This window comes from Apis cerana, linkage group LG1 (genome assembly GCF_029169275.1).
Source record: "Apis cerana isolate GH-2021 linkage group LG1, AcerK_1.0, whole genome shotgun sequence".
Taxonomy (NCBI): Eukaryota; Metazoa; Arthropoda; class Insecta; order Hymenoptera; family Apidae; genus Apis; species Apis cerana.
In genome coordinates this window covers 53,347-79,913 of record NC_083852.1, presented here as the reverse complement: position 1 = coordinate 79,913, position 26,567 = coordinate 53,347, and the positions used below count along the sequence as shown (strand labels likewise).

The 26,567-nt window shown below is 28.9% G+C and overlaps 1 protein-coding gene and 1 long non-coding RNA gene across 7 annotated transcripts in view; one reads left to right on the top strand and one right to left on the bottom strand.

Annotated features, from left to right (window-relative positions):
• Window positions 1-26,467, bottom strand: part of LOC107992756 (nuclear hormone receptor FTZ-F1) — a 61,918-nt gene extending 35,451 nt beyond the window's left edge. Inside the window, exons 1-3 of one of the 6 annotated variants that reach the window (XM_062082695.1) lie at window positions 26,273-26,455; window positions 26,017-26,190; window positions 24,205-25,207 (exon numbers count right to left, since the gene is read on the bottom strand). In XM_062082695.1, the coding sequence (XP_061938679.1) occupies window positions 24,205-24,529 (325 nt within the window). In that variant the 5' untranslated portion in view covers window positions 24,530-25,207; window positions 26,017-26,190; window positions 26,273-26,455. Of the gene's footprint in view, window positions 1-24,204; window positions 25,278-26,016; window positions 26,191-26,272 lie in introns of those variants that run through there. The other 5 variants (XM_062082706.1, XM_062082717.1, XM_062082703.1 and 2 more) reach the window with 5 other exon arrangements.
• Window positions 15,103-18,413, top strand: LOC133667061 (uncharacterized). The gene is made up of 2 exons (XR_009832171.1): window positions 15,103-15,279; window positions 17,990-18,413. It is a non-coding gene; the product is annotated as an uncharacterized LOC133667061 (long non-coding RNA).
• Window positions 26,468-26,567: the final 100 nt, after the last annotated feature.

Here is a 26,567-nt window from a genome sequence, read left to right as displayed (position 1 = left end):
GCGCGAATATGTATATATTGTTACACGAATGTACAATATCTAAAGATATAAATATTCTAATTTCAAGCACAAACCAATTTTTTAGTCTACTTGATTGCCTTTTGCTCACCTATCTCAATTGCCTCATAACCGTTTAATTCTTGCATTAATGCGTTATACGATTGTTTAATTACGCGTTACGCCGTTATATTCCTCTTTAATATTGTATTAAACTATTGTATTTAAAGATACGGACTTCGATACTAATTTACGTATATCGCTAAAGATAGAAAAAAATAAATAATGATGAAAAAATATAAAGAAAATCTTGTAAACTCTTAATATTAAAAAACAATAAATATAAATTGTTTGAAAAAGGAAATATATAGATATTTGCAATATGAAATAATTACGTTAATGCAATATTAGTCCTTAATGGATTAATCAAATTTTTATTTATTACATAACATCTAAATAATTGTGTAAACTTTTTTTTGAATCTCAATTGATTTAGATAAATTGAGCATATAATTGACTATAATACTGAATGTCTTGATGAATGACAAGTAGATATTTAATTAACGATAAATGTAATTTTACAAGAATAACGAATAAGAAAATAGAGATAAAATACGCATTCGATATAAAATACGATATAAAATACAAATTGGATATACCAATATTTATTAATACCAATTATATAGCTTATTGATCATTCAATCATATTTATACCATGACGAATTATCCGAAAGGTTCAACTAGCTTGTGACCGATCGTGGATCGGAAAAAGCTATGCACGGATACAAAACAACAAAAGACGAGATACTCTCTTCTCATCGTTGTGTATGTAATCTTTGCAGAGTATCTCAAGTTTCTCGCGAGGTATACCGCGGCCGTACGTCACGTCGTTCCGTGTGTAAGCTTCATAAAGGCGTCACGCTCCGTAAGCAGAGCCCTCCTTGATCCAAATTCCAACCCGGGGTTGGAGGTTGAGCGATTCGATCTGACTTTAACGCGTTCACATTGGACAATGCTGTTACTGTCCAATTGTTGTTGCTATTCGATTAAACATGTTGAACTGTGAATCGCTTTCTTCTTTTCGATCTTTCATTTATTTTTTTTTTCTTTTTCTTTTTTTCCATGAATCGATTAACAAAGCGAATTTTTTTACAGATGTCTGTTGCTAAGAAAAATGCGGGAAGAAGAAGAGTGAATAAGAATAGAGACAAGAAGCGAAAGACAAGAAAGAAAGTAGGGAGAGGTTATGTTGCAACCATCGCTTACGAATCATTCGGTAAAATATTTCACTCGCTCAAAGTTACGTATTTTCAAAGAAAATGTTATGCCATCACACCGCTTTGGATCGAATCAAGTTTCGATATGAAACTTGTAATAGTTCAATCTCGTATCTCGTATTTTTTCGTATTCCTTTAAACTATTAAATAATTGTATTAAATAATAGATATGAATTCTCATCTGTCACATCATACCTTAAAATGATCGAAATGATCTTACTTTCTTACAATATTTTCCATTTTTCCATAAATATTAATTTTCGATAGTTATTTCGATGCGATCTATGATAATAAAAAAAGGGAAAAAAGTAGAGGGAGGGAGGGAGAAGAAAGATAGAAAAAAAAAAAGAGAAAAAAATATAATGCGTAAAATAATTTGGATATAAAATTCAGTCACGAAAGACGAAGTGCAAAAGGTAGGTAGATACGGTCAGGTAAAACTCGTCGACTCTCTCGTTTCGTTTCGGCTCGACACGGACCGGTGCTCTGCTAGTTCTCTGCCCTTGACATAGTTCTCCTCGCGAGAGGAGCGTTCTTACCGCGTTACGACTCACGACTCTCTCGACTTTGCTTTATGCGATGGACCAAGGGCACTTCTGTCTCTCGGTATTCGACGCGTATATATAACATTCCGACAAAATCATGTCATCTTTTTAATCAACAGATCGATTGAAAATATATTTTAATAATGAACTAAAAACTATCAAAACCATCATATCATTTTTAGATATCAATTTCAAAGACACGTCCTTTTAAATACAATACAATATTATATTAATGATATAATATTGATTTTTTATAAATGAAAGAAAGAAAGAAAATAAAATAGATAATTCTTCCGCTTTAAAAATATTTTCATTAATATTCAATTTGATATAGATATCAACTATATCAATTAAACTATATCAATTAAAAAAAATAAAAAAATATTAAATATTTTTATATATCAAATTATATTTCGAATATTTTTAATAATATTCGGTTTCTTATTTCGAATATAATTTTCTAATCTCTCTTCTCCCCCTCCCCTCCTCTGGAGGGGAATTTTGAAAAGGCCATTATAGACTATTATAAAAAAAAATCGCGATTCAAAAATAATAAAAAATAATTGTATGAAATATCTCTTAATATACATATAATATAAATATAAATGTTTGGACAGGATGTAGAAATCAATTGATCATGCGACGAATTTAAGCAAGTATTTACATATTCGTACATATATTCCAATTGCAATGCAATTTGTATATAGCTCTAATCAATAGAAATAATAAATAAATGTATGATATTCGATTTAAGTCTACATTATATCGTATATGTTTTATTGTTTATTTTGTACGTATTTCTATATTTGTTTTGCAAATAAAAATCATCTGTCTTTCTCTTATCTGATCTTTTTCAGCATAATATTTCATGGAATTAAAAATAGAATTCCATTTCTTTGATTATTATCGATTATCCATAAAAAGAAAATTTGGAAATAAGTTCGAAGAGATTCGTTTCTTTAATTGAAAATAAATTAAATAATATATAGAAAGATATAACTAATCTAAATTTAATACCACATTTAAATAGGTATTTTTTATATATTTATTTCTACGAACAAGCGTTAAATTAATGCATAGCCATTTTCTTGTGAAATTTGATAAAAATAATAAAATGACGCATCCTCACAACAATAACAATAATCCAATTAAATATCGATATTCGTATAATATGTATCGTATAAAATTATGATAAAATGAATATCCAAAATAAATATAAAACAAATATCGATATAAAAATGCGATGCATAAATAATCAGAATTGCATAGATGCGTGATATTAAACTTGAGAAATGATTATTTGTGGCCTCTTACGAAAAAAACAAATGTATGTAAAATAATAATAGCAGAGTGCACAGTGCATTATGTATACGCTCTACGCGGTAACATTTGAGCGAAAAAAAAGAATATGTATATATGCAAATAGAAACGCAAACGATTATACAATTACATGTATATCGTACAATTATATGTATATCGATTCAATCATTTATTATTTTATCCTTAATTCAATGATATTCAAACAAATAGAACACATACATTATGAAAATTAATTTATCATATTATAGATATCCCTTTTCAAAGATTCCCTTTTTTCAAAGATAAAAAATTTCCTATTTTTGATAAATTTTAAAATTCAGTTAAATCGATTTCATATACTTACTACTGATTCATATTCCGAGTTCAAAATTTCCTTATCGGATTTCATACGGGTGATCGTTTTACGCGATTCAGATGATGAAAATCCATGAAATCAATGGTGGAGGAATATATGGAACAACGAGTCGCGAAATTATTCAAGACAGATAGAATAACAGATAGAATAAGTGTAATGGCTACGTTGTGACCAGTATTTCCCGGTAGATAATCGGTACATTCAAGGTCAACCGCGGTGCAACATACGCGTTTCAATATTATACGCTTTCCCTGCGCACGGTCGTTTTTTATTGACCGATTAAGTCAATAATCGATCAATACGCGATACATACGAAGAAATATCATAACACGAGGAATAGGCGATATAGAATCAATTTTCATGCAGAATCAAGAATCGAGGCAACGAAGCTTGTCAAATATATGGTAAGGAATGCAAGATGCTATGTTGTTGCGATTTATGATTCGATAATTTTTAGATTTGCTGCAGATTAAAATAAGATTACAGGAAGAAAGGAACTGCATATTAAAATACTGATGATTAATCGATTATATATCATGTATAGATACACGACATTATTTCTTTATTTTAAAATAAGATAATATTTTCGATGCATCACAACTCAGATTTTTCATGGTAAAATCGCAATTGCAAATTTAAAATATTCGTATTCAAATTTTATTAATATACGAAATTATTAGTAAAAAAATTGAATTATTTTTATCTTTTTACTCCATCATTTTTAATTAATCAATTAATCAATCTATTTATTTAAACAGATTTACGCGAAATTAAATGATGTTTATCTAATCATACATATTGTTTTTCAATTAAATTACAAAGCATAAGAATAATGAACTCTCTAAAATATTATAATACTACTATCAAAATACAGTTTTATTTTATATATATATATATATATATCGATATAATTTAATATTATATTTAATATTATAGATAATTTTATAAAATGAAAAAAATGTTTAAATAATAAATCTTTAATTCTTTAAATCTTTAAATCTTAAAATAATTATTCAAGCATCAAACTTATTTTAAATATTATTAGTATCTTCGATTTCTACTCGGATCTTAATGAAATATGTGTGATTCATTAAGATTATAACGATTATAATCGTAAAATCGATCCAACGAAAAAATATTTCAATTGCCGAATGTTTGAAACATAAAAAATATCATTGTCGCTGTTTATCGATTAAGACGATAATATCGATCGATCTTGAATAAACTACCTATGCGTAATGAAAATTTTTTTTATAAATATTAACAAACATCGATAATTTATCGTTATTTAATATTAAAGCGATCAAAGTTATGAAAAATTAGTTTATTACGATATACAATAAATAGATGAATGTTATGAACATGGGACGATCATTGAACGCGATTTTGAATTAAATCTCATTAGAAAGAAAAGATCAAATTGGCAATGTTTCACGATATTTATAGTATTATCAAATCTCGTTTACGCATAAAAATGGAATATACGTTTCGTTCAATGACTTTTATCATATCTTTCATTATATTTCATATTTACGCGAGCTAATCGAATGTGTCTAATCGAATCCATTTACTCATAACGTTTTAATTCTTTATTCGTCACCTCTAACCAACGATGACGAAAGATATTTTGCGAAAGAAAGTTATCTAGAAAAGACTCTTACTTTTACAATAACGAATACCCATGTATATGTAAACATATATGATATAATTGAAGGCTATGTATTTTAAGAAATTATAGGAAAAAGTTGACACCGGATGAAAAGTTGAACGATATGAATACATATTTACATACTTACTTGAGTATATGATTATACAAAGATAGAAATACGTAATGAATAGGAAACAATCTATTTTTTTGAGAGCTCATTTAGTATCGATACAAAAACAAAAACGAATTATAGACCATAATTGAACTCAATGACAATGAAGTCTGTCTCGCAAAACATTGATTGCACGCATGAAAAATTCATCGAAATCTTTCCACATAAATATGTACAATCAATTTTACATTTTATATTTTATTTATATATATATTTTCTTCGTCTACGAATATAGTTACAATTACGATTATTATATATATATACATACATATATAAGATCCAGCAATTGTATAAAAAATTCATTGAAATCGAAAGGTAACAATCGCAAAACAACCCTTATTAGAATCTGAGATCTTAAGTGAAAGAAAGAAAGCAAGAAAAAAACGATAGAATGAGGTCGTATTAAAACTGGGCCAGGTTTACTCGGTAACTATGTCATCGCTATTGATCTATCATCCATCCACAACCTTCCACTGCACACAACTTATCATAGTGGCGTAGTCTCGCAAAGCAAACTGTTGCGATAATTTATTTTCATTTTCTGTCCATATTTCCTGTATCGTTTATTCATATCGTTCCATTTCGTCATGATGTATGTATAATCTATTCCTTTTATCACAAATTTAGGAAATTTAATTTTATTACATTTTTATTATGCATCATTTTTTCACACATGATTCACGCATTCTTGTTTTTTGAAAATCAGAAAAAAAATCATGGAATCAATATCTTTCTTTTTAATTATACACATTGTAAGATTTTCTTGAAGTGTTAAAAAATCTATTTGTTCTATTTATTCTATTATTAAAAAGATATAGAGCAAAGACATAAAGCGGATAACGATCAAATCAAGAATTTTACAAATTTACTATTTATAAAATAAATAGAATTTATTTGAAAATTGAGAGAATTCTACTTTTATACAATTCAAATAATCGAAAATTTGAAAGATTTACCGATTAAGTTGGCAAATTATTGAATTTATAATAAAAGGACGAAAAAATATGAGATAGATAATAAAACATCATGAAATAATTTTTACGAATCTATATAACATATCATTTATTGGTAATATTCGTATTCATTCGTATTTTCATAACGATATTGGGACTTGATTTCGAATTAGGAATCAACTTAAAATAGCGTTGGAATAAGATAATACATGCATCGTGAAATTATTATTGTACTATTGAAATACATTCTCGACTATTCAACTACTATACAAATTGTAATTCTTATTTAGTTTTTTAATTATATAACCTACGAACTTTTTTCAAACTCCTTTCAAATTTTTCAATTCTTTCAATTTTTTTTGGATTATGGATTAATCCACTTTTTGGAAAAATGGATTAACGCGATTGAAAATCATTTATTGAATATATCATCAATCGGTTTATATGATATTTATATACATGCTTATGATACTTATACAATGAAAGATTTTATACTGGTAACAAAGATATAACAAAGTTAGTTACGGTCGATGTTACTTCTCTCCAAAACATTATAACATAAAACGAACATTTTTCCAACGATCAGAATCCTCGAATAAACATTAACGCGACTAAAGATAACAAAAACGAAGAAATAAAATTTTTTACTTTATAATATTATACTTATGCGATTTATAATGAAACTAGATCGATAAAATATCCCGTTTCTTTATTTTTTTGACTTACCTTTTGACTTAGTATAACATATTAGATGTGATTTTTTTGTAATGTGCGTCAGCCACGCAGAAATACCGTTTTCCATGTGTTCCAGTTTAAAATATCGCATCAAACGAACTCGAGATTCGCCTTGCCGTGTGGCAAACGTTTGAGGCAGGTCGGTAATGTTAGCAACCACTCGAAGAAAACAGTTTGCTGCATTACCTTCGATCTCGATGCGAACACGCAATACATGGCGTCGAGAATCGAAAGTCGAGAACTGAGATCAATTGACAACGAATCGACAGCTTATTAACAAGAAAAGATTAGCATCATCGAAAAGAAATAGAAACTTGTCTATTTTGGATTCAAAGCGAAAAAAAAAAAATAACACGAGGTTTGATAAAAAAAAAATATTAGCGCGTTATTTCGTTATTATTGCAATTTTTCAAAATTATCAACTATCATTGAATTTATATTACCAAATTATTTTCTCTAATTTTCTCTAAAAATGTATTATATTATACAATAATTTTTTCGCATTTTCATTATCATTGGACTATCGATGTCTACAACAATTTGTATTTAATTAATTTATCGAATAAAGTTATTTTATTTTATTTTATTTTTTGAAAAATACAATTAAAAATAAATAATCTATATAATGACAATATTATTCAGGAATTTCTTGCACATATTTTTTTTGATCGTATCATTTTGAAGTCAATTGCAAACTTATCATTGTCCCATTAGATTCGATTGACTTTATTTTCCTTAACTTGTTTTTTCATTCAGAAAAGAAAATATTCGTTAAAAAAATATTGTTCTCGAATAATTGAAAAAACATTTGAGAATAATTATCACATAATAGAATAATACTTTTCAAACGAATAGTTACAATTACGATACTTTTCAATATTGTGTCTCATATATAGAAAAAAAAGAATGATTAAGATTTTTTCATCATTGATTTGATCATTGAGAAAGAGAAGTCTTCGTCACCGTTCGATCAAATATATTTCAACGAAATAAATTTTTCGTAGCTGGATGAGCATTAACGAAATTCTGCCTTTCTAATAGCTAAAACAAATACGTACATACGGTATTTGTATATGCCTATCTCGATTGTCTCGTGAAGTGGTCTCGTTAAAACTGCATGGCATTAAGTGGATGTTATTTTTAGATCAGACGTTCAAGTCGAACGTTCGGGTAATTGAGCGGCAACGGTGATTTCTGTGCCGCGATTTGCATAGCATCGCTAGCGTGTTTCCGCGCGAAAAAGAAATTCACTCGACGAGACTTTCTGGCCTGATTCTTCCCTTTCGACTGCCAAAGAAAGGGGGAAAAAAAACGGAAAAAAGAAAAGAAAAGAAAAAAGTATACACAACGCCCAATATTCGGCTTAATAATACGTAAATAATACGTATCTTAAAAATGCGATAAAATGTGATTATAATATTATCGCCTATTACTATCTGATAATCGATAATATTCCAAAAAAGCAAAAATGATCACAAGAACTCGATCATTCGTATTCTCGAAAGAAATAGTATACATATATAAGAAAATGATGAGAATATACTGTTCAAGTTGAGAATTTTTTCGCTTGCATGAAACATGCCGTGAAGCGAAAGCGAGACGCTATACGAAAAGGGAAATGGGAGAAGGACGGAGGGAGGAGGGAAAGAGGAGGAAGAGGAGAAGGAGGAAGAGGAGGTGGAGGAGGAAGAGGAGGAGAAGGAGGAGGAGGCAAGAGAGAAAAGGCAGCACAGCGGACACTCGGCTTTCGTTTTCACCCAACCTACTTGTTAATCCTGTGAGTCAATAGTTGTATAACACTGGAACTACGTTGCGTAACCCAGCAGCGTTGGTTTCCCTGGCGACCTACTTGCCCACTAAACTAGACACACATTCTTATCCACCGTCTCTCCGTCTAATCCGTCTCTCCCTGACCGTTTCTAGCCTTCTTCGTTTTGCCTATACGCTTGTCGAGAGCTGTTTCCACCCATGGCAAAACCACCTCTATCGACTTACACTACCATCAGCACGATCGATTTCATTCTCGTAGATCGAACGCAACTTGTCTATCGTTACGTCGCGATTCTTGTCGTTTCAACCAATATTGTAACAAGATTTCATTTTCATTGAGATTAAATTCCAATTTCGATAAAATAATAGATAATTTAAAATGAATTTCCAAAGATTCTAAAAATTCTAATAGTAAAAGTAAAATAAGTGCGATTGAAAATTAAGGAAATATTTGTTAAAAATTCTTTTTCCTTTAATCCATTCGCAATAATTATTAATAACCAATTAATAAAATATAACCAAATACAATTAACCAATTTTAACGATTTCGATGTCCGTAATAATGGAATGGGATGGATTTTTAAATTTACTACGCATTCTTATCCACCGCCACTAGCAAGTTTTACTAAGTATATGATACAATTAACTTAAAAAGTTAACTTAGAAAGTATTTGTCCGTAATTCTAATTATCACAAATTGATAAATCATTTAATACGATCCTCTGATTCAAATTATTATCTTATAAACATATTAACATGCAAACTTCGATTATCTTTTAAATTCATTAATGTTTAAATTTAAATGACATTATAATTCTACAAATAATTTGTCAAATCAATATAAAATGATTCAAAATGTTCCACAGTAAACAGTAATAGTCTCTATATATGCCTAGTAAATAGTTTTACAACATTCATTATATGAAATATATATTCGAAATAAATATATATATCTTATATCTTATTAATAACCAAATGATAGATTCATAAATAAATATATAAATATAAATTATACGTAACTTGAAACAAATAAATGCTGATATCATTTCAAATAGTAAAAAAATGAGTGAAAAATCATGAGATATAATACGCAATAAGGCGTTTATAATCAATTGTGAAAAACATTAAAATCTGTGTTAACAGTGCGATGAATATATGAACTACATAGAAACCAAAGTTTGCTTTCCGAAAAGTTAAACATCAATTATTTAATGTTAAAATCAAAAACATTGCGGAAAATAAAGTTGAATGGTTTTTAAGCGATTCGTGCAAAATATAAATCCCAAATATTTTATGTAAAAATTAATTCTTTCACTATTATAAAAATATCTAATTTCGTCGACAATATAATGTTATTCATCATGATATTCGAATGCTATAGTAAGTGGTAACGCAACCATAAGCGTTGTATTTATATAACGCAATGTTTGTTATTTTTGAAACTCGAATGATTAAAGGTTTATAATCGAGAAGATATACATTGATACAATATTGTATTTTTTTACAATAATTATCGTAAAAACGATAAACGATAAAGAACAAATCGCATATACATTTTGGAACAGTACTATAGTATATTTAATACAAAAAATTAGACACTAACACGTAATTATTTTTCGATAAAAAAATCTTTTTAAAAAAAACAAAATTAAAAACGAAATAAATATAATTCGTATACTATTAATAAATATTTTTTTCCCTTTCTTAACAACGGAATGTCATTATCATCATATTATTATCGAGCAGACAACGAATGGAAAAAAAATGCAAAAGAAAAAGCAAATGCGGAAATTAATAATTAACTGTTTTAGATTACCGCGAAACGCTAACTCGATAACGTTTTCGATCCATCTAGTGTACGATAACAATTATCACGATAATCTGAATTTCATTCAAATCATAATCCAGGATAAGAATGAAAAATTAGCAATAATTTTCATTTTATGGCTTACAAAAACTATTAGTCTAAATGTGCACATATATCAGTCTTATATTTTATATATATATTCGCAAAGACAGAACAGAAGTTTTTTTTTTCCGATTGGTTTAAAAAATTTGATTTTATGGTGATGATTAGAGATTAAAAACGGAAAGAAATTTTATTCGACATTCTGAATCTTCGACATAGTTTCGATTCGATCGATTTGGAATCAATCATATCGATCCATTTCATCTAAATGAAATATCTATCACGTTTTTGAACATGCTGATTACCATCGCAAAAATAAACATAAATAAGGGAGAAAAGAGCGAAGAAAATAAAAGGAAAAAGAGAAACAAGGAAAAGAAAAATTATATCGATGTAAAGAATTATATATTTTTTTTAAAATAAGCTATGTTCCATCGAGCAAACTCAAAGATTATAGATCTTTCATAAATAATAAAAAATGCATCGAATCAAAATTCGAAATTCACATGACGATATTTGTGATAAGTTCATATTTAAACATAGAATTCTCAATATGTTCTATAGTCAATTTGTTTGTTCGAATTTGAAAAATCGCGGAATCGATTATGGAACAGTTATCGTAAACACATGATCAAATTGGTTAGATTTAAATGACAAAATGCATTAAGTTGAAACATTATGGAATTTTATAAAAGCCAAATAATCGAAATTTTGTGAAATCCAAGAATCTATTCTCTTTCTTTGAATAAAATTTCTAAATAAAAAATTTATTTAAAAGAATATTATACGAATAATTGAAAATGCAATTAATGATTCTATTACGAATCGACTAAAAAATTTAGCAATCTGTAATACAGATTGATGAAAAAAAAGCGAAAAAAAAAAGGAAAAAAAAACAAAAAAGATTCGCGCGAGTCTGTAACAGCTAACTTATTAACACCGATATTGAGATTAAGTTTATTCAGCAACGAGTACGCCATGACACACTAACCAAGTGGTCGAGACCCACTTAAGCTACCGGGTGACCTCCATCGAAATGGAATGGATGGGGTGATAGTGCGTGATGTATTTTAAGCATGGTTATACGCAACATTCACGGAAAACGTCCCGACGCGAGGCCGTCCACGCGCCAATGTCCTTCGATTTTCAAACGGGAAGATCATTAATGCTGAGTTGTACGACATGGAGCGGAGCGGAGCGACGCGCTGTGCCACAGATCTCAGCAATGGGCCTTCGAGGAAACAGTTCGCACGCCACCGTAGCTCTCTCACAAATGTTCCATGTATCTTTCGATACGATAACGCAATCGTTATATTGTATGTCTACGTTTCAAAGCGTCGCATTCGTGAATCTCCTCTTCGAAAAAACTGTAGCTTCTGTTCTCAGAGTTCTTTGGGAATGAGGGAGCGAAGTAAAAGTTTCACTTTTGATTGATGCGAAATCCATTTAACCCGAAAATTGATTGGTTAGACCAGACCCAGTTACTCGGCTCGTTTTGGCTTCTTTGGAATGGAGAAAGTCCCGATAGTTTCGTTGTTTGAAGGCCCGAGGATACTACGATGAATTTAACTGCTTTACGTAATCTCGTCTGGAAAGTCACGTATTGTCAAATATACTGAAAGCTTACCCAGTTCCGAGTAAAACGAACAAAGATGAAAGTTACATTGCTCAAGATAATATAATATGTTTCAAAGTGGTAATATGTTCAAACATTGAAAAAATTTTTTAACATAGATATATATATTATAAAAATTATAAAAATTATAAAATTATAAAAATGTATGATTATAAAAATGAGTTAAACTAACAGTTAAAATATTTGAAATCAACGATAGATAGATATATACATGTAATATATAGATAGTTATATGGCAATATTCTCTGTTCATTTTCTTTATTAATCTCGTATTATTTAGTTGAAACGTTTTAATATTTGAAAAAGACCGATTCTTTCGTAATCAGAATCAGAGAGAGAAAGAGAGAGGGAGAGATTGGGGGAGGGGAGGGGAGAGAGAGAGAGAGAGAGAGAGAGAGAGAGAGAGAGAGAGAGAGAGAGAGAGAGAGAGAGAGAGAGAGAGAGAGAGAGAGAGAATAAAAAAAGAAATTTTAAATTCTTAGATACCATGTCGCGAGGTACATTAGCTAACCAAGTAATACGTATACATTTCTTACGTAAACTAGCGAAAGTAGGCGGGTGCGAGAAACATTCAACAACTGTGAGGCTAGCCACACAGCCAGTCAGATGGCCAGCTACACACGTAGCGCCAAGGCGAAAGATACGTGAGAGCGCGTGTATACATTTTCGAGCCGGTCTGGTTGGGAAAAAGATTGCGAAAGCCTATTGAAACCGCCTCCTCTACGCCGAAAGGAGAAGGCCTGGGCCGAGTCACGAAACAAGTCGCCAGAGACATATCTGGGCCCCCTTACTTGTTCTCAACAGGCCTTAATTAACACGTGCTCCGGCTACGTGAGTTATTTATAACGCTCGCAATCGAACAGAACCGTATAATTGTTGCATGTTCCCGAGTCCGGGAATTTTTCATTTATTCGATCGATTTGATATTGTTCTATTACTATTTCGTTCCTTTTTTTTTCGTTCATCTTTCTATAATATATATAATATATGTATGATGATTTTAGGTTTTTTTTAACGCAAGAATAAATTTCTTTTACATATATGTAGATTTATATCGTTTTTTTAAGTATTTAAAAATATTTTCCAATATATAAAATATAGATTAATATTTAAAAATATGTTTTTAATAATTAATTTAAAAAAATATATATAAAATATTTTTTTTTGTAATATTAACGAATTCGTCTCTCGTTAATATTAAAAAAGATAAATAATTTATATTATTCAAAAAGTTAATTTAACTCATCGCTGTTCAACATTGTTAAAAAATAAAAGTTAATTTTAAATAAATTTTTAAATAAGTCTTGTATTGTGCTATATATATATATATATATATATATATATATATATATATATATATACAATATTAAAAGTTAAAAGTAACTCGAATAATAATTTATGAAATTTAAACGATTCAATTAATTCCTCATGATGATATTAATTTGATAAATCTGATATCATTTGCTAGTCATTTTAATGATAATTAATGCATTAAATTAATTATAATACGTAGTAACTATATAGATTAATGAATAATGATGAAGGATTTTTCAATAGATATAAAGAACAAGTATTGAAGAAAACATTTAAGCCTTGAGAAAAATTTTTGTAACATTTAATTATTATTAACGCAAATATTTTTGCAAAAAATGATTGAGTCTGGCAAGAAACGAATCGAGAAAATTAAACATAAATGAACGAGATTTAATATAATCCTCGCTAAACATAGGATGTTTTTAAGAGAAGACACTTTTTATCCTAATCGCGTGGGAGAAAAAAAAAATCGAGAAAAAGATGAATTGAAATTGGTTACAAGAGAAAGAGAAACAAATTAACATAAACTGAAGAGGATGTATAATACAATTTAGTCATGGACCATGACCAAGTGATAGTGACTTCGAGAATCAGCTGGCATGCATCTCAATGAGACTAGGCCGTATTTAAATTGTTCTCCATTTTATATATATAAGGATTTTGCTCATGACAAAACGAACAATTATATACTCCGTTAGGAATCTTTTCATATAAACGTCACGATTTGCTTATATAAATCATTAGAAAGTTATTGGAACATTAAAAGTAAATTCAAGCGATAACTATTGTAATGCATGTCGTTCGTTTCTTTTCTAAACGAACGCGAAGAAGAAAATTGTACAGACCAAAACATATATATAATTATACTTGAGAAATCCACAAGTAAAACTAAAAAAAAATCAGACTACATTTTTACAAATTTCTAACTATCTCCTTATCAGATTTATTTAGTTATGTTGAACTTTTTTCGTGAAAAAAAAGACTCATTAATTTATAATAATATTTATAATTTATAAATATTCCTCTTTTTACAATATAATTTTTAATCAATATGTCAATCGAATATTGCCTAATTATATTTCTAAAATTTATCTTATTTTAATTTTCTTTTTTTTTCTCTATTCTATTTTTATTATATTTCATTTCTCTTTCTAAAAACATCTAAATAAGAACTACTTGAGCATAATTATTTATAACCTTATGAATAAAAATAAGAAAAAATGAAAAGGAAATAAACGAAGAAGAAAAAAAAAAAAATATTAAAAGAAAATGGATTATATTATACATAATATTCTAACTCTTTATGAAATCAAAATTTCTATGGTATATCCAGATCTTTATTTCCAACAGTATTCTGATGTTTATGGATGCACCACATAATAATTTTATCGATATATATATAATGATAAATATATCAGAAATGAAGATAATAAGCTTGAAGATAAAAAGCTTTGCATCCTCGTTAGATTCGCACTATTACGTGAGAAGACGCCTGCGCTGTACGCGCAGAAGAGGTGCTGCTGCGTCCACGTATACTTACACGCAATCGAGGGAGTAGGACGTAGAGGGTGGGAGTAGGGAAGGAGGACAGGAGGGATAGTAGCCCGGTGGGAGACAAGGATTCGTGTCATTGTCAATGGGTAATCAGGTCAGTAGGCTAGTGGGACGACCACTTTCAATTTCAGTCCTTCTAACTGTGTGCAACTCGCTGTGCCGCGTGCGTCGTATATTATCTCGCGCTTTCGCTCTCCATCTCTTTTTTTCACCACGACCTCGATAAGTTTGTCTCCCCTTTCCCTTTCCCATATTCGCATCCTTCTATTTTTCTGATTCTGTACCGTGCATACGTTATTTAATATCACGATATAATGCTTTTCTTGGTTTCTCTCAAGAATATAAAATGAACAAGAAAAAAAGAAGAGATGGAAAGAAAGGAAAGAGAGAAGGGAAATATATATGATAGCAAAATCATAAACAGCAGAACCATGATATGCGAGAAAAGGAAAGATTACGCGGAAGAAGAAAAGAAGAGAGAGGAAGTCTTCTTCACACGCGCCAATCACATACTTTTTTTATTGCAAATATATCAAGCATCATAGTTTAATGGAAAGGAATGATGAATGATAGAGAGAGTGATATGCGGTGATAATGGTACGCGGGACAAGAGACGCGAGAATGAATGATGCACGCGCGATCGTGCTATCTCACTTGTTCATTTCCTATTCGCTTGCTCGCATGGACGCCGGGAAAGATAGCAGAAAGTAGGACGCGTATTAAAAACCACAGACCATGTCCCGTGGCGTCACTTCTCATGCCTCGCCACGGCGCGTCAGTATTACTCAATCAAATTCATCATAACTGGTACAGAAACATACGAATATTTGATCGAACAATCAAAAGTATGAAATTATAGACAAGTTGTCGAATTGCAAGGAACATAAGAAAAAGAAAAAATTATATAGGATATAAAAAAAAAAAACGATCAGATGTAATTAACACTATAGTGTGATAATCGATAGAAACAACTAATATCTTACGATCTTACAATAAAACTTTCAATTCAATGATGCTTCGATCACAAAATTCATATAATACAATGGGAAAGAATTATTTTTTCTATTTTTTCTATTTTTTATTCTTAAATTAAAGGCAAAAAAACAAAGTATAGATATACATTTTTTCATTATTATATTATATGCGCGCGCGAGCATACACATATACACACAAAAGTTCCAGAGAAATATTACTTGGGTGCTAAATTTAGCAAGTAATCGAAACGAGACTAACGCCATGACACGGCAAACGCGAGCATTATAAAACGTGCTTCGATTCAATGATTCTTAATTATATTTGAAAATTAATCAAATGATCAAATATCGCACTCTAAATAAATAAAATCCAATGAATTAGATCAAGAAAGATATTTATGAAAATTCAAAAGAACGAATTGATTAGATCAGGATTAAATTTATTTGATTAATAAAAAATTTGTTAATCATTTAATCGAATAAGTATATTTTGATTTCCTGATACTTATAAAATTACTAATTAATTATAATATTTATAAAACAAAATATTGTATTTATAAGAATCATTAAATTTATGTTTTTCTTATAAAGATGTAATTTCACTTGGAAAAAAATTATCATTATCCAAAAAAAACGACCAAAAGAAGAAAAATGATCATAAATCTAAAAGGAAACAATATCTATAATATGTAAACGAAAAATTGATGAAATTTATTTCATTCTTTTAAAACGATTATGTTTGTAATAATGCGCATGGCTGAATAAATCGAACGTTTTTAAACATTTTAATACTCCGGCCCCTTTAAACGTTGAGCGCATGCGCCTGGTAGAATGGCTAGCAATACTTATATCCTTTAGACAAGCTTTTAGATATCATTGGGAGGGCGCCACAAGTTAGAAGAAACAATTTGGCGATATGAGATATACTTACACATCTATATAAGTATGATCTACATTTCAAAGTCGATACGCATAGATAGATATAGTATGAGCGCATATTTACAAACACACATCGCATTGCATTTACAACATTATGTAATTATATAAATGCGTTACGCATAATTATATTTACTCTCAATAAATCAGTAAAAAAAAATATGTTATTGATACATTAGAAATGTAAAGCAAGATATTTTCCAACGGATAAATATATCTAATATTTAAGTAATGATTTTAATGTACTTAACAAGTCAATAAGATATATAATAAGAGGTAGGTAAGATTAGCAAATAAAAATTTGTATCGTAAATATAATAATTTTTAAGTTATCCTATTTTAAAATCGAAGTGTTACTTTCGACCCCACCACTCTCTCTTAACAATTATTGTTGTTGGCTCGACTTGGTGTTATTGAGTTATTCCAATGCGAGTTTATCAAAGTGGGTCAAGCGATTCAATAGCGACCGCCGTGAAGGAGAAACGACCCATCGCCTTAACATGGCGTGGGAGTGAATACGTATATGTATACATATAGTAGTAGAGTAACATATATGCGATGAAACATATTAGTAAACGCTACTGAATTGATAGACATTAAAAAATAACGTAAAGTTCATATGAAGATCAACCCGGATCGGTATACAGTTTCTTCTCGATCAAAAAAGATCATTAATAATTCATATCTTTGTTATATCAGATTTATTTTATTTTATTATTTGCTTATTAGCATATAATCTTATTATTAATCTGACTTAAATTCGGTCATGATCATGTTGCAACGTTAATCGATATCTTTTCAAACATAATTATAATAGCATGCATATATAATTATTGTCATTTTGTTACGAAAAGAAGTAATTATATGGTTTTCTATTCTATTATTGATATATAGAAAGACGGATGGACGAGCCATAAATTTTCGTAGAAAAGCAACGAAAGCGAATTTTCTTCGCTCCCGGTGAGAGTTGGGACAACAATGTCAATGGTTGTTTCAATGCAAACAACAGAAATAAAAAGAAATTGGTGTGTACCCTCGGTCGAGTAAGCAATAAATAAATCAAGAATATTAGACGTCACAGAGAAACGAGTGAGCGGAAGGTAAATAAAAAGCGAATCCGAATATCGTCTCGTGGAGTGAAGCAAGAATAAGAAAGACGAAGAAAGTGAAAAGAGTCGCGTGTCTCTATTGTCGGACGATTATACCATACCTCCAAACTTACAAAATAGTATTGAAAAAAGAAAGTGAATCTAAGAAATGAAACTAAGATTACGAAATTTTTTTTGCATAATAAAAAGAAAACAAAATTTTTTATTCGCACGTATAAGGATTATTTAATAATCTTCTGATAGTCTGATAGCTAAATCATTTTCTATATAGTTGATTTTAATAATTGCTTAACTTTAATTAGACAATATTATAATGAAAATTAAATAATCTCTGTATATCTTGCCATTATAAAATTTTGAAATCTTTATGTCAAGAATATTTTTCACTATCCATTTTGACTATAATCATATTGTCAATAATGTGTAATATATTTAATGTGTTTTAAATTAAAATCAATGATATACAATCAAAAAAACAGAGGAGAAAAAATTAAACGAGATTACTAAATTGATATTTTACACATCGATTCCATATCATTCAAAAACATTCGTGTACGCATAAGAATAGTTTCGCAAATAAGATAGTAGAGTATATAAAGAGTATGTAAAACAGATTAAGCGATGTATCGAAAATACAGCCTTGAATATTGAAAAAATTTTTTGAAATGGTATCACATTTAAATTCCAAATCAGTCTTCACATTTTACGTTATATTTGCAAACAGTTTGCAAACACTTATATATTTTGCACTTTGCTCTGAGTACGCGTCATTTTTTTCGAAAATCATTTTGTATACGAAATGTATACGAAAGAAGATAAGAGATCTTTATCAGGATATAAGAAGAAATTGAGAAGATAAGAAAGTTGGCACTCTTGAATCTCTTATGTGTGTCCTTGATCGAATGGATAATCGTGATTTATTGTGCGTGTAAATAGACGACCCAACCTTCCGACAAACAAGTGAATTTTAACGCAGCAGGTAGATGTTTTCGACACCCATTGAAAAGGGCGTATCGAAAGAACCGATAGTCTCCATTGATCAAGGGATCGCGATTCGTACCGGCCACGCGTCGCTACGCTTACAGAAATTCGAGAAAACTGTGACAATCTATTTTCCTTGGTTTTTCAAGCCAAAACGGTATAATAAAAGTAAAAGTCGCAACCAATTTACGTACACTTTTATTCACAATATTTTATCTTTACTAGAGAAAGGGAGGAGAAACGCGATGCCATTCGCAATATTTCTCAGAAAAAAATACTTTTTAAAATAAAATATGATTACCAATGTTTTCTTCTTTATTCGCTACGAAAATGATAAAAATCGCATTTAATCGATGAAGAAAGAGCGAATCGTAGAATGATTGTTTTTTTATCGACTTCAGAGATCGTAAGATGATTTTCATTTGAAATCGAAATAAATTCAATTCTATTTGCCGGTTTTAGAATTCTGTTCAATTTCAAAAAAATTCGAGGAACAAGATGAATCTTTTTATAAAGAGAAAGAGAAAAGGAGGGAGCGCGCGCGCATCCGAGAGATAGAAAGAGATTTTTAGCCTTCTTCCAGATTGACTTGTTCACAAAGTATCGTATCGTTGAAGTCCGAAAAAATGAAAGTAAAAGTAAAAGTATCGATACTGGTGACCGTGTATGTACATACGTTCATATATGACCTGACCGCATGAAACGCGAGCATCGAAAGAGAACGCAATTGATTCAAGACGCATCTTTTCGATCTTTAAAATTGTATAAATTTCTCTCGTATAGATTAAAGTTCTGAAATTTGCAAAATGCTTTCACTTGTCACAATATACTTTTGAAAGATACAAAATAATTTAAATTCACTAATTTGATTATATGAATTTATATATGAATTTATTTTTCGAACTAGATTAAATATATGATACATTTTATCATAGTGATTGTAATTTATAGATAAATTATAGATAATTTATAATTATTTTTTTATGAAAAATTTTAATGAAAATCAATATTTCAATTCTAATATTTTTAGAATTTTAATAACATAATAATTTATAAATAACATAATTTAAATAACATTTTGTGTCGATGCAAAATCATTTAAAAATATGTTTGCAGTATTTTTATAAAATAAACATATGTAGTCATAATTCTAAATAAACCATAATGATTAAACTATAATGATAAACTATAACTATGACTATGATCATAATATTATAATAATTATTTTTTAATTTATCGATTATCAATTTAATCAGTCAAAAAACAATAATATAAAGAAAACAGATTCGAAAGTATAAATGTCAAATAATTCAAAACGCATGTATTATTATATTATAATGTCGTTGAATTATTCAATCAATCAGTACCAAAATCATAATCAGAAATTTTATATATTTATATGATTATTAATAAATTATAATTATCGATGATATATAGTATATGTTTTGATAATATAGATACAAAATATATACATATTACACACGTACTGTGATAAATTAAACTATGAATTCTTAAAAATGGCAATCAATTTTATGAAATAGAGATAAAAAAAAAATATGTGAAAATAAAAAGAAAACAAATCTTCGGAACGATACATTCTGGTTAATAATTTCGTACCATTTTTAAAGATATATTGGAAAATATTAGATCGGGATTTAATTGAGTTCTCAAAAATATTATTATGTTTCGAAATTATTAAGATTCCTGAGAATTTTCCATGATTTCCTGATAATAATGACAGAATTGTTCTTTTAATTTTGTAAAATATTTGCCTCCTTAAAATTCTAAAGAATTCCGAAAAGTTTTCCTAGAAAAATTATAAAGTACTTTCGGAACCTAATTCGATTCGAATCAACTATATCCCGAATTTCAAATCTTTTTAAATATTTTTGAGAATTATTCTCGAAAGTAATTCTAAAAAGAGTAATTTTTTTTTTTCGAATAAGAGCAAATTTCAATCCGATCTTTTCTCGATCCTCATCCTGAGGCTTCGATATTTTTGGCTTCTTGGACACAATTTTAATCATTTCTTCAATATGTTCTATTTAATATATATATATATCTTCTACCATTAATCACATTTTTGAAAATCAGAAAGATAAGATTATATTAAAACTCATCTCATTAAAATCTCGATAAAATAAAATAAATTAACGGAAATTAAAATTTATATTCTTGTAAATATTGTAACATTTATAGTTTTTTAAAAGTACGAATTTAAACATTTCTTTGTCATTCTTTTCGTATCTGTATTACGAATAAATTGTTATGCTCGAAACCGATTTAATACCCATTGCTCGTAATATAATACTTATATATCGGTAAAGATTCAAATACGATTATTTAATTTAAACGTGATTATTAATTATTAATAACAATACACACACAACAAATAAAAAGAAATAGAAAGAAAAAAGAAAAACAAACGAAATAGAACAGTTGATTATAAATGGAGAAAATCGAGTGCGAATTGCCCTTGACGCGGATGAGAAACAGTTTGTATCTTTGTAACGAGCCCGCGTAATCGCGCAATGCAGCTAATTATCGGTATTAATGCTGGCAAGAATCATGAATATTTATACTTGACATATTTATCGGCAAACAGCGGAAAATTAGAATCGTTATACGCGGACTTCTTTTTTCATCTCGCTCATCTTTATCCTTGAATTATGATATTTGTGTCACAATGAAAAAAAAAATTAAAATTTCTACCTCCAATTTTATTCAACTGTTTGATTTATAATAATCATCGATTTGAAAAAATGATAATTAATCGATCAACAAAAGAAAATGATGAAAAAAGAAACTGAAAAGTTTTTTTTTTTATCCTTGAGTAAAACTAACATATACTTACATATTGTACTTTAATGAGTACAATAGCATTCGTTTATTCTCATGTCTCATTCAAATTAAAATAATCCAACCCTATTATTATTTTATCATTCAATATTTCGAATTCCACGTTACCTAAAATTTATTATTGATAAAACAATGTGGATCATATAATGTAAGTAAAAAAATAAAAAAATATAAGAGGCCTTATTTTTGAAGAGATGCCATGCACGTTATGTAAAACATGCAATTTCCTAGATTTGAATTTTTATAATAATAATTTTCTAAAAATGATACCAATATATTTCTAAGATTCTTTCCATAAAAATTAATCTAAACGAGTATCTTTATTCACCTGATTAATTTAAATATTCTAGATGAATGTGTCAAATTTTCATTATAATATCATATTATGTTTGGATTAATTTTCATAAGAAAAGCCTTATCGATTTATTGATAAATATACATTATTTCTAGGAAGATGAAAATTATAGAAATTTAAATATTCAAAATTGTAAAATATATTATATTATATATATATATATAAAATATAATTAAAATTTTAAAAATTTAACTAAACTTAATTAAATTAAATAAAAAATGCATAAAATATGGTTGAATTTTTTTTTAATTTTTACATCACTCATTTTTTTTTAAATCAAAAATTCGTTTATAATTTTCAAAATTAGTTACAAAATCTAAAATATATGATAAATATTATATGAATATTTTTAAATCTCTTATATTCAAAATATAAATTTCGATTCATTTTAAAAATAACAAAAATTATAAATTTCAAACAAATTCAAAATTAGCAAGATGAATTAATTTTCTCATCAATTTTATATGATCTATATTATAATATAGATAATATAGATAATATAATCGCAGTTTGAAAAAAATTTTGATGAAATTTTTGAAAAAATCAAAATTAAAAAGTAATCAATTTTGATATGGAATGATTTATTTCTCTATTTAAATTCAAGATGATAGAATTATAGCTACATATAGCTACTAAATATTTGGCTCATTTTGTTACGGAATTTAGTATAATATATTGTTGCACGTGATAATTATAAGCGTCATTTAGAAAATCATGCGAATTGTACAACCCCCGATTCCATGATAACTAGTTGAATTTAAATTTAATATCACGCGCCATAGAATCTAACAACTCTCTGACTCGTGTTGTATCGTCTTATCTTATTGAATCAATATAAAATCATCATCGCCAAGGTTTCGTATTCTTGCTGCTTTTTATTTCCTTCTTCTAGAATTTTTATTTTTTTTTTGTGCTGAAAACTTTTCTAAAAACTTTTCAGTCGAGTTTATCTATGAAATATTTTTTGGAAGATCTTTTATGCATATGACAGGTATTTTGAATTTTGCATTATGATTAAATTCCACATTATTCGAATTAATCGACATTATTCAAATATATATGTATAAATAATAATTTTCAAATAACTTATAAGAATTAACAATAAATAGATTATGTATTCTTCATATATTTGTAAAACATAAAACGATAAAACAGATTCATTTTATTATCATAAATTTTGTTCATTTTTAATTGTCATTGTTAATAAATCTCAATAAAATCGAGCAATTAATGTATAATCTAATTTTTGTAATAGAACTGCTATTTATAATATAAATATTTATAATATGTAAAAGAAATATTATTAAATATGTAAATGAAATATAAAAACAAGGAAATAATTTAAAAATATAATATTTTGACTATTGTAGCGTCGCACAATGAAAAAGAATGATATTACGTGTAATACCTGTAGTCCTTAAGAGATGGATCAAATCGAACGAGCGAATGAGCAAAGCATGTATAAACAGTCGATTAAGAAATAGGGGAGAAAGGGAGAGGAGAAAAAAAAATAGGAGAGAGGATAAGAATAAGAAAGCGAACAATGAAAGAGAGCAAGAGAACCAAGCAACGTGCAACATGTTGTGTTGGACAGAAAAGAGAAGGTAGAAAAGACAGCACGCACAAAGTGAGAGGAAGCCGATTGAAAGCGAAAGCGGAAGCAAGAAAGAGAAAAAGGTAAAGAGTAAGAGTGAAGCATGGGAAAGAAGACAAAGCAGCGAGAGAAAGAGGAAAAGAGTTTGGCAAACGGTATAATGTGCGCCAACAAAGAACTCAAGAGCATAGAAATGAATGGTTGAGATTACCTGATGTATCGTTTGTTTGCAGATCGGTGACCAAATTGACCGATGATTGCGAATGTGTTTGTTGCTGTTGTTGAGCCTGATGCTGTTGTACTTGATGAAGGGTTTCTTGTTCAGATTCAGTCAAAGGCAGATTAATCGCCGTGTTGTTTTCTGTCAGGATAGTTGGTACCGAGGATGAGGAAGAGGAGGAGGAGGAAGAGGAGGAAGAAGAGGAAGAGGAGGAAGAGGATGACGATGATTCCGTAAGAGCCGTCGCAGTGGTGTTCTCGAGGGCCGTATGGCCCCCACCTTCCCCTGTCCCCGTAGCCATTCGGCCCTCGTGCATTCCAGCAGACAGACAGACGGGGGTCCCTCCTCCTGCACGTCGTCCTCGAGCGCACGCACTTCTTTCGAAACACTTACACTCTCTTACGTGCCCTCGCTCTCTTTCTAACCCCCGTCTATCTATCTGTCTGTCTCACTTCTTTTCTCTCTATCTAGCCAACAGGAGAACGCGCACTCGCTCTTATTTCTTCTTTCTCTCTCTTTCCTTTATTCTTGCCTGATATCTTCTTTCTCTGTCCTTCTCTCTTCCTCTTTGTGTGCGCACACTCTTGCTATCCTCCTCTCTTTTTACTACTACGCTCCCCGCGCCGGCCAGCGCCGTCTGAGCGTACCGAAACTACACCGTCTCTTTCAACCAAACATCAGTATATCACACAACAGCGACATCACACACGCCCGCGGAAAAATAAGCCCCGCGCGGATTATTAACCTCCTGTCTGCCGACTCGAAAAAAATCGAACGTTAGACAAATGTAGGTCTGTAGGCCACTTCACTTACACTTTGCATCGGGACGGGCACTCCCTTAGTCAAGCGAGCGTCCGGCGCACCGTTGCGCTCTGACAGCACGAGTTCCAGGGCCGTGTGTTCAATGCCGGTACCCGTTGCCGGTTTGCGTTATCCACATTATCGTTCATCGAAATTATATTTTTCGTTATCCATCTTCCAATTTTTGCCATTGCTATACGACATTTATTAATATTACGTTTTTTACAATTTTTTCTTGAATTTTAATGTAACATAAATGAATTCTAAATATTTGAATCAAATAAATATAAACAATAAATTCAAATTATAGATATAAAATTTTATTTATATATATATATATATATATGTATGTATGTATGTATGTATGTATGTATATGTATATATATAAATATGTATATATATACATAAAATATATATCTATATATATATACATAAAATTTAAACTTGTGAAATATAAATTTTTTATATTATATTTTCTGTTCTACGCATTAATTAATATTAAACTATCTTGATCAATCTTGGATGATACAGACTGTATATCTTTACATTATAACTTAAATATTATTTTTGATTTTTTTTAATTTTATTTTATCTTTATATATATTTTATCGAATTATTAACGATTAAATGTTTTAAAAATTTATAATTATAATTTTTAATAAAATTCAAAATATACTTAATATTTTATAACTTTATATAAATTTATTATATTCCAAAAAATGAAAAAAAAATTATTCATTTTAAAATTATATTTAAAAAATATTTCGTTCGTATTATAATATTATGATATATCATAATTTCATAAGAATCAATTAATCATTCTACCCAATTTTATGATATATAGGCACGGCAGTGGATAACGAAAGGGAAAATATTAACTATTCCAATTTCGTAAATACTGTATAATATAAGAAAAGTTTGGCCAAATTTTTTTAATAAAGTTAAATATCAAATCTTAAATAATAATAAAATAATTTTATGATCATTCACTTTTATTTGTACCATATTGAATAATAATAAAAGGGAAAGTAATTTGAAATAAGAAACGTATTGAACCAAGTTTTATATGGGTACCAGAAACTACTAGCCACGGCACTGTGTTCCAATAATGTATCACGGAAAGACGCAATTTCCGAAAGATTTCCTAGTTCTTTGATGTTTGCAAGTAGTTAAAATCTACAAATTGAAAAGCTGTCAAATGCGTTTTTCGTGTTATAAATGTTGTCAATTTATCACTGTCTTATAAATACAACCATACCATCTAAGTAGGTCAGATGTCACAATATCTGAACGTCTTATTATGGGGCGCTTTTACACCAAATGTTGCATAACTCGCCACGCACGACTTCACCAAATATAACTGTGTAAAAACTATGACCTGACGGACATAATGCAATGTAATCCCTTTTCATTGTACAATACACTTGACTAACGCTTTCGAGTAGCGTTTGCAGCGCTATCTAAAACCGACTAGCGCGAAATACGAAATATAAAATTATTCTTTCTTTGCTCTTTGTTTTACTACGATGAAATATATATAATAAATATGTTCA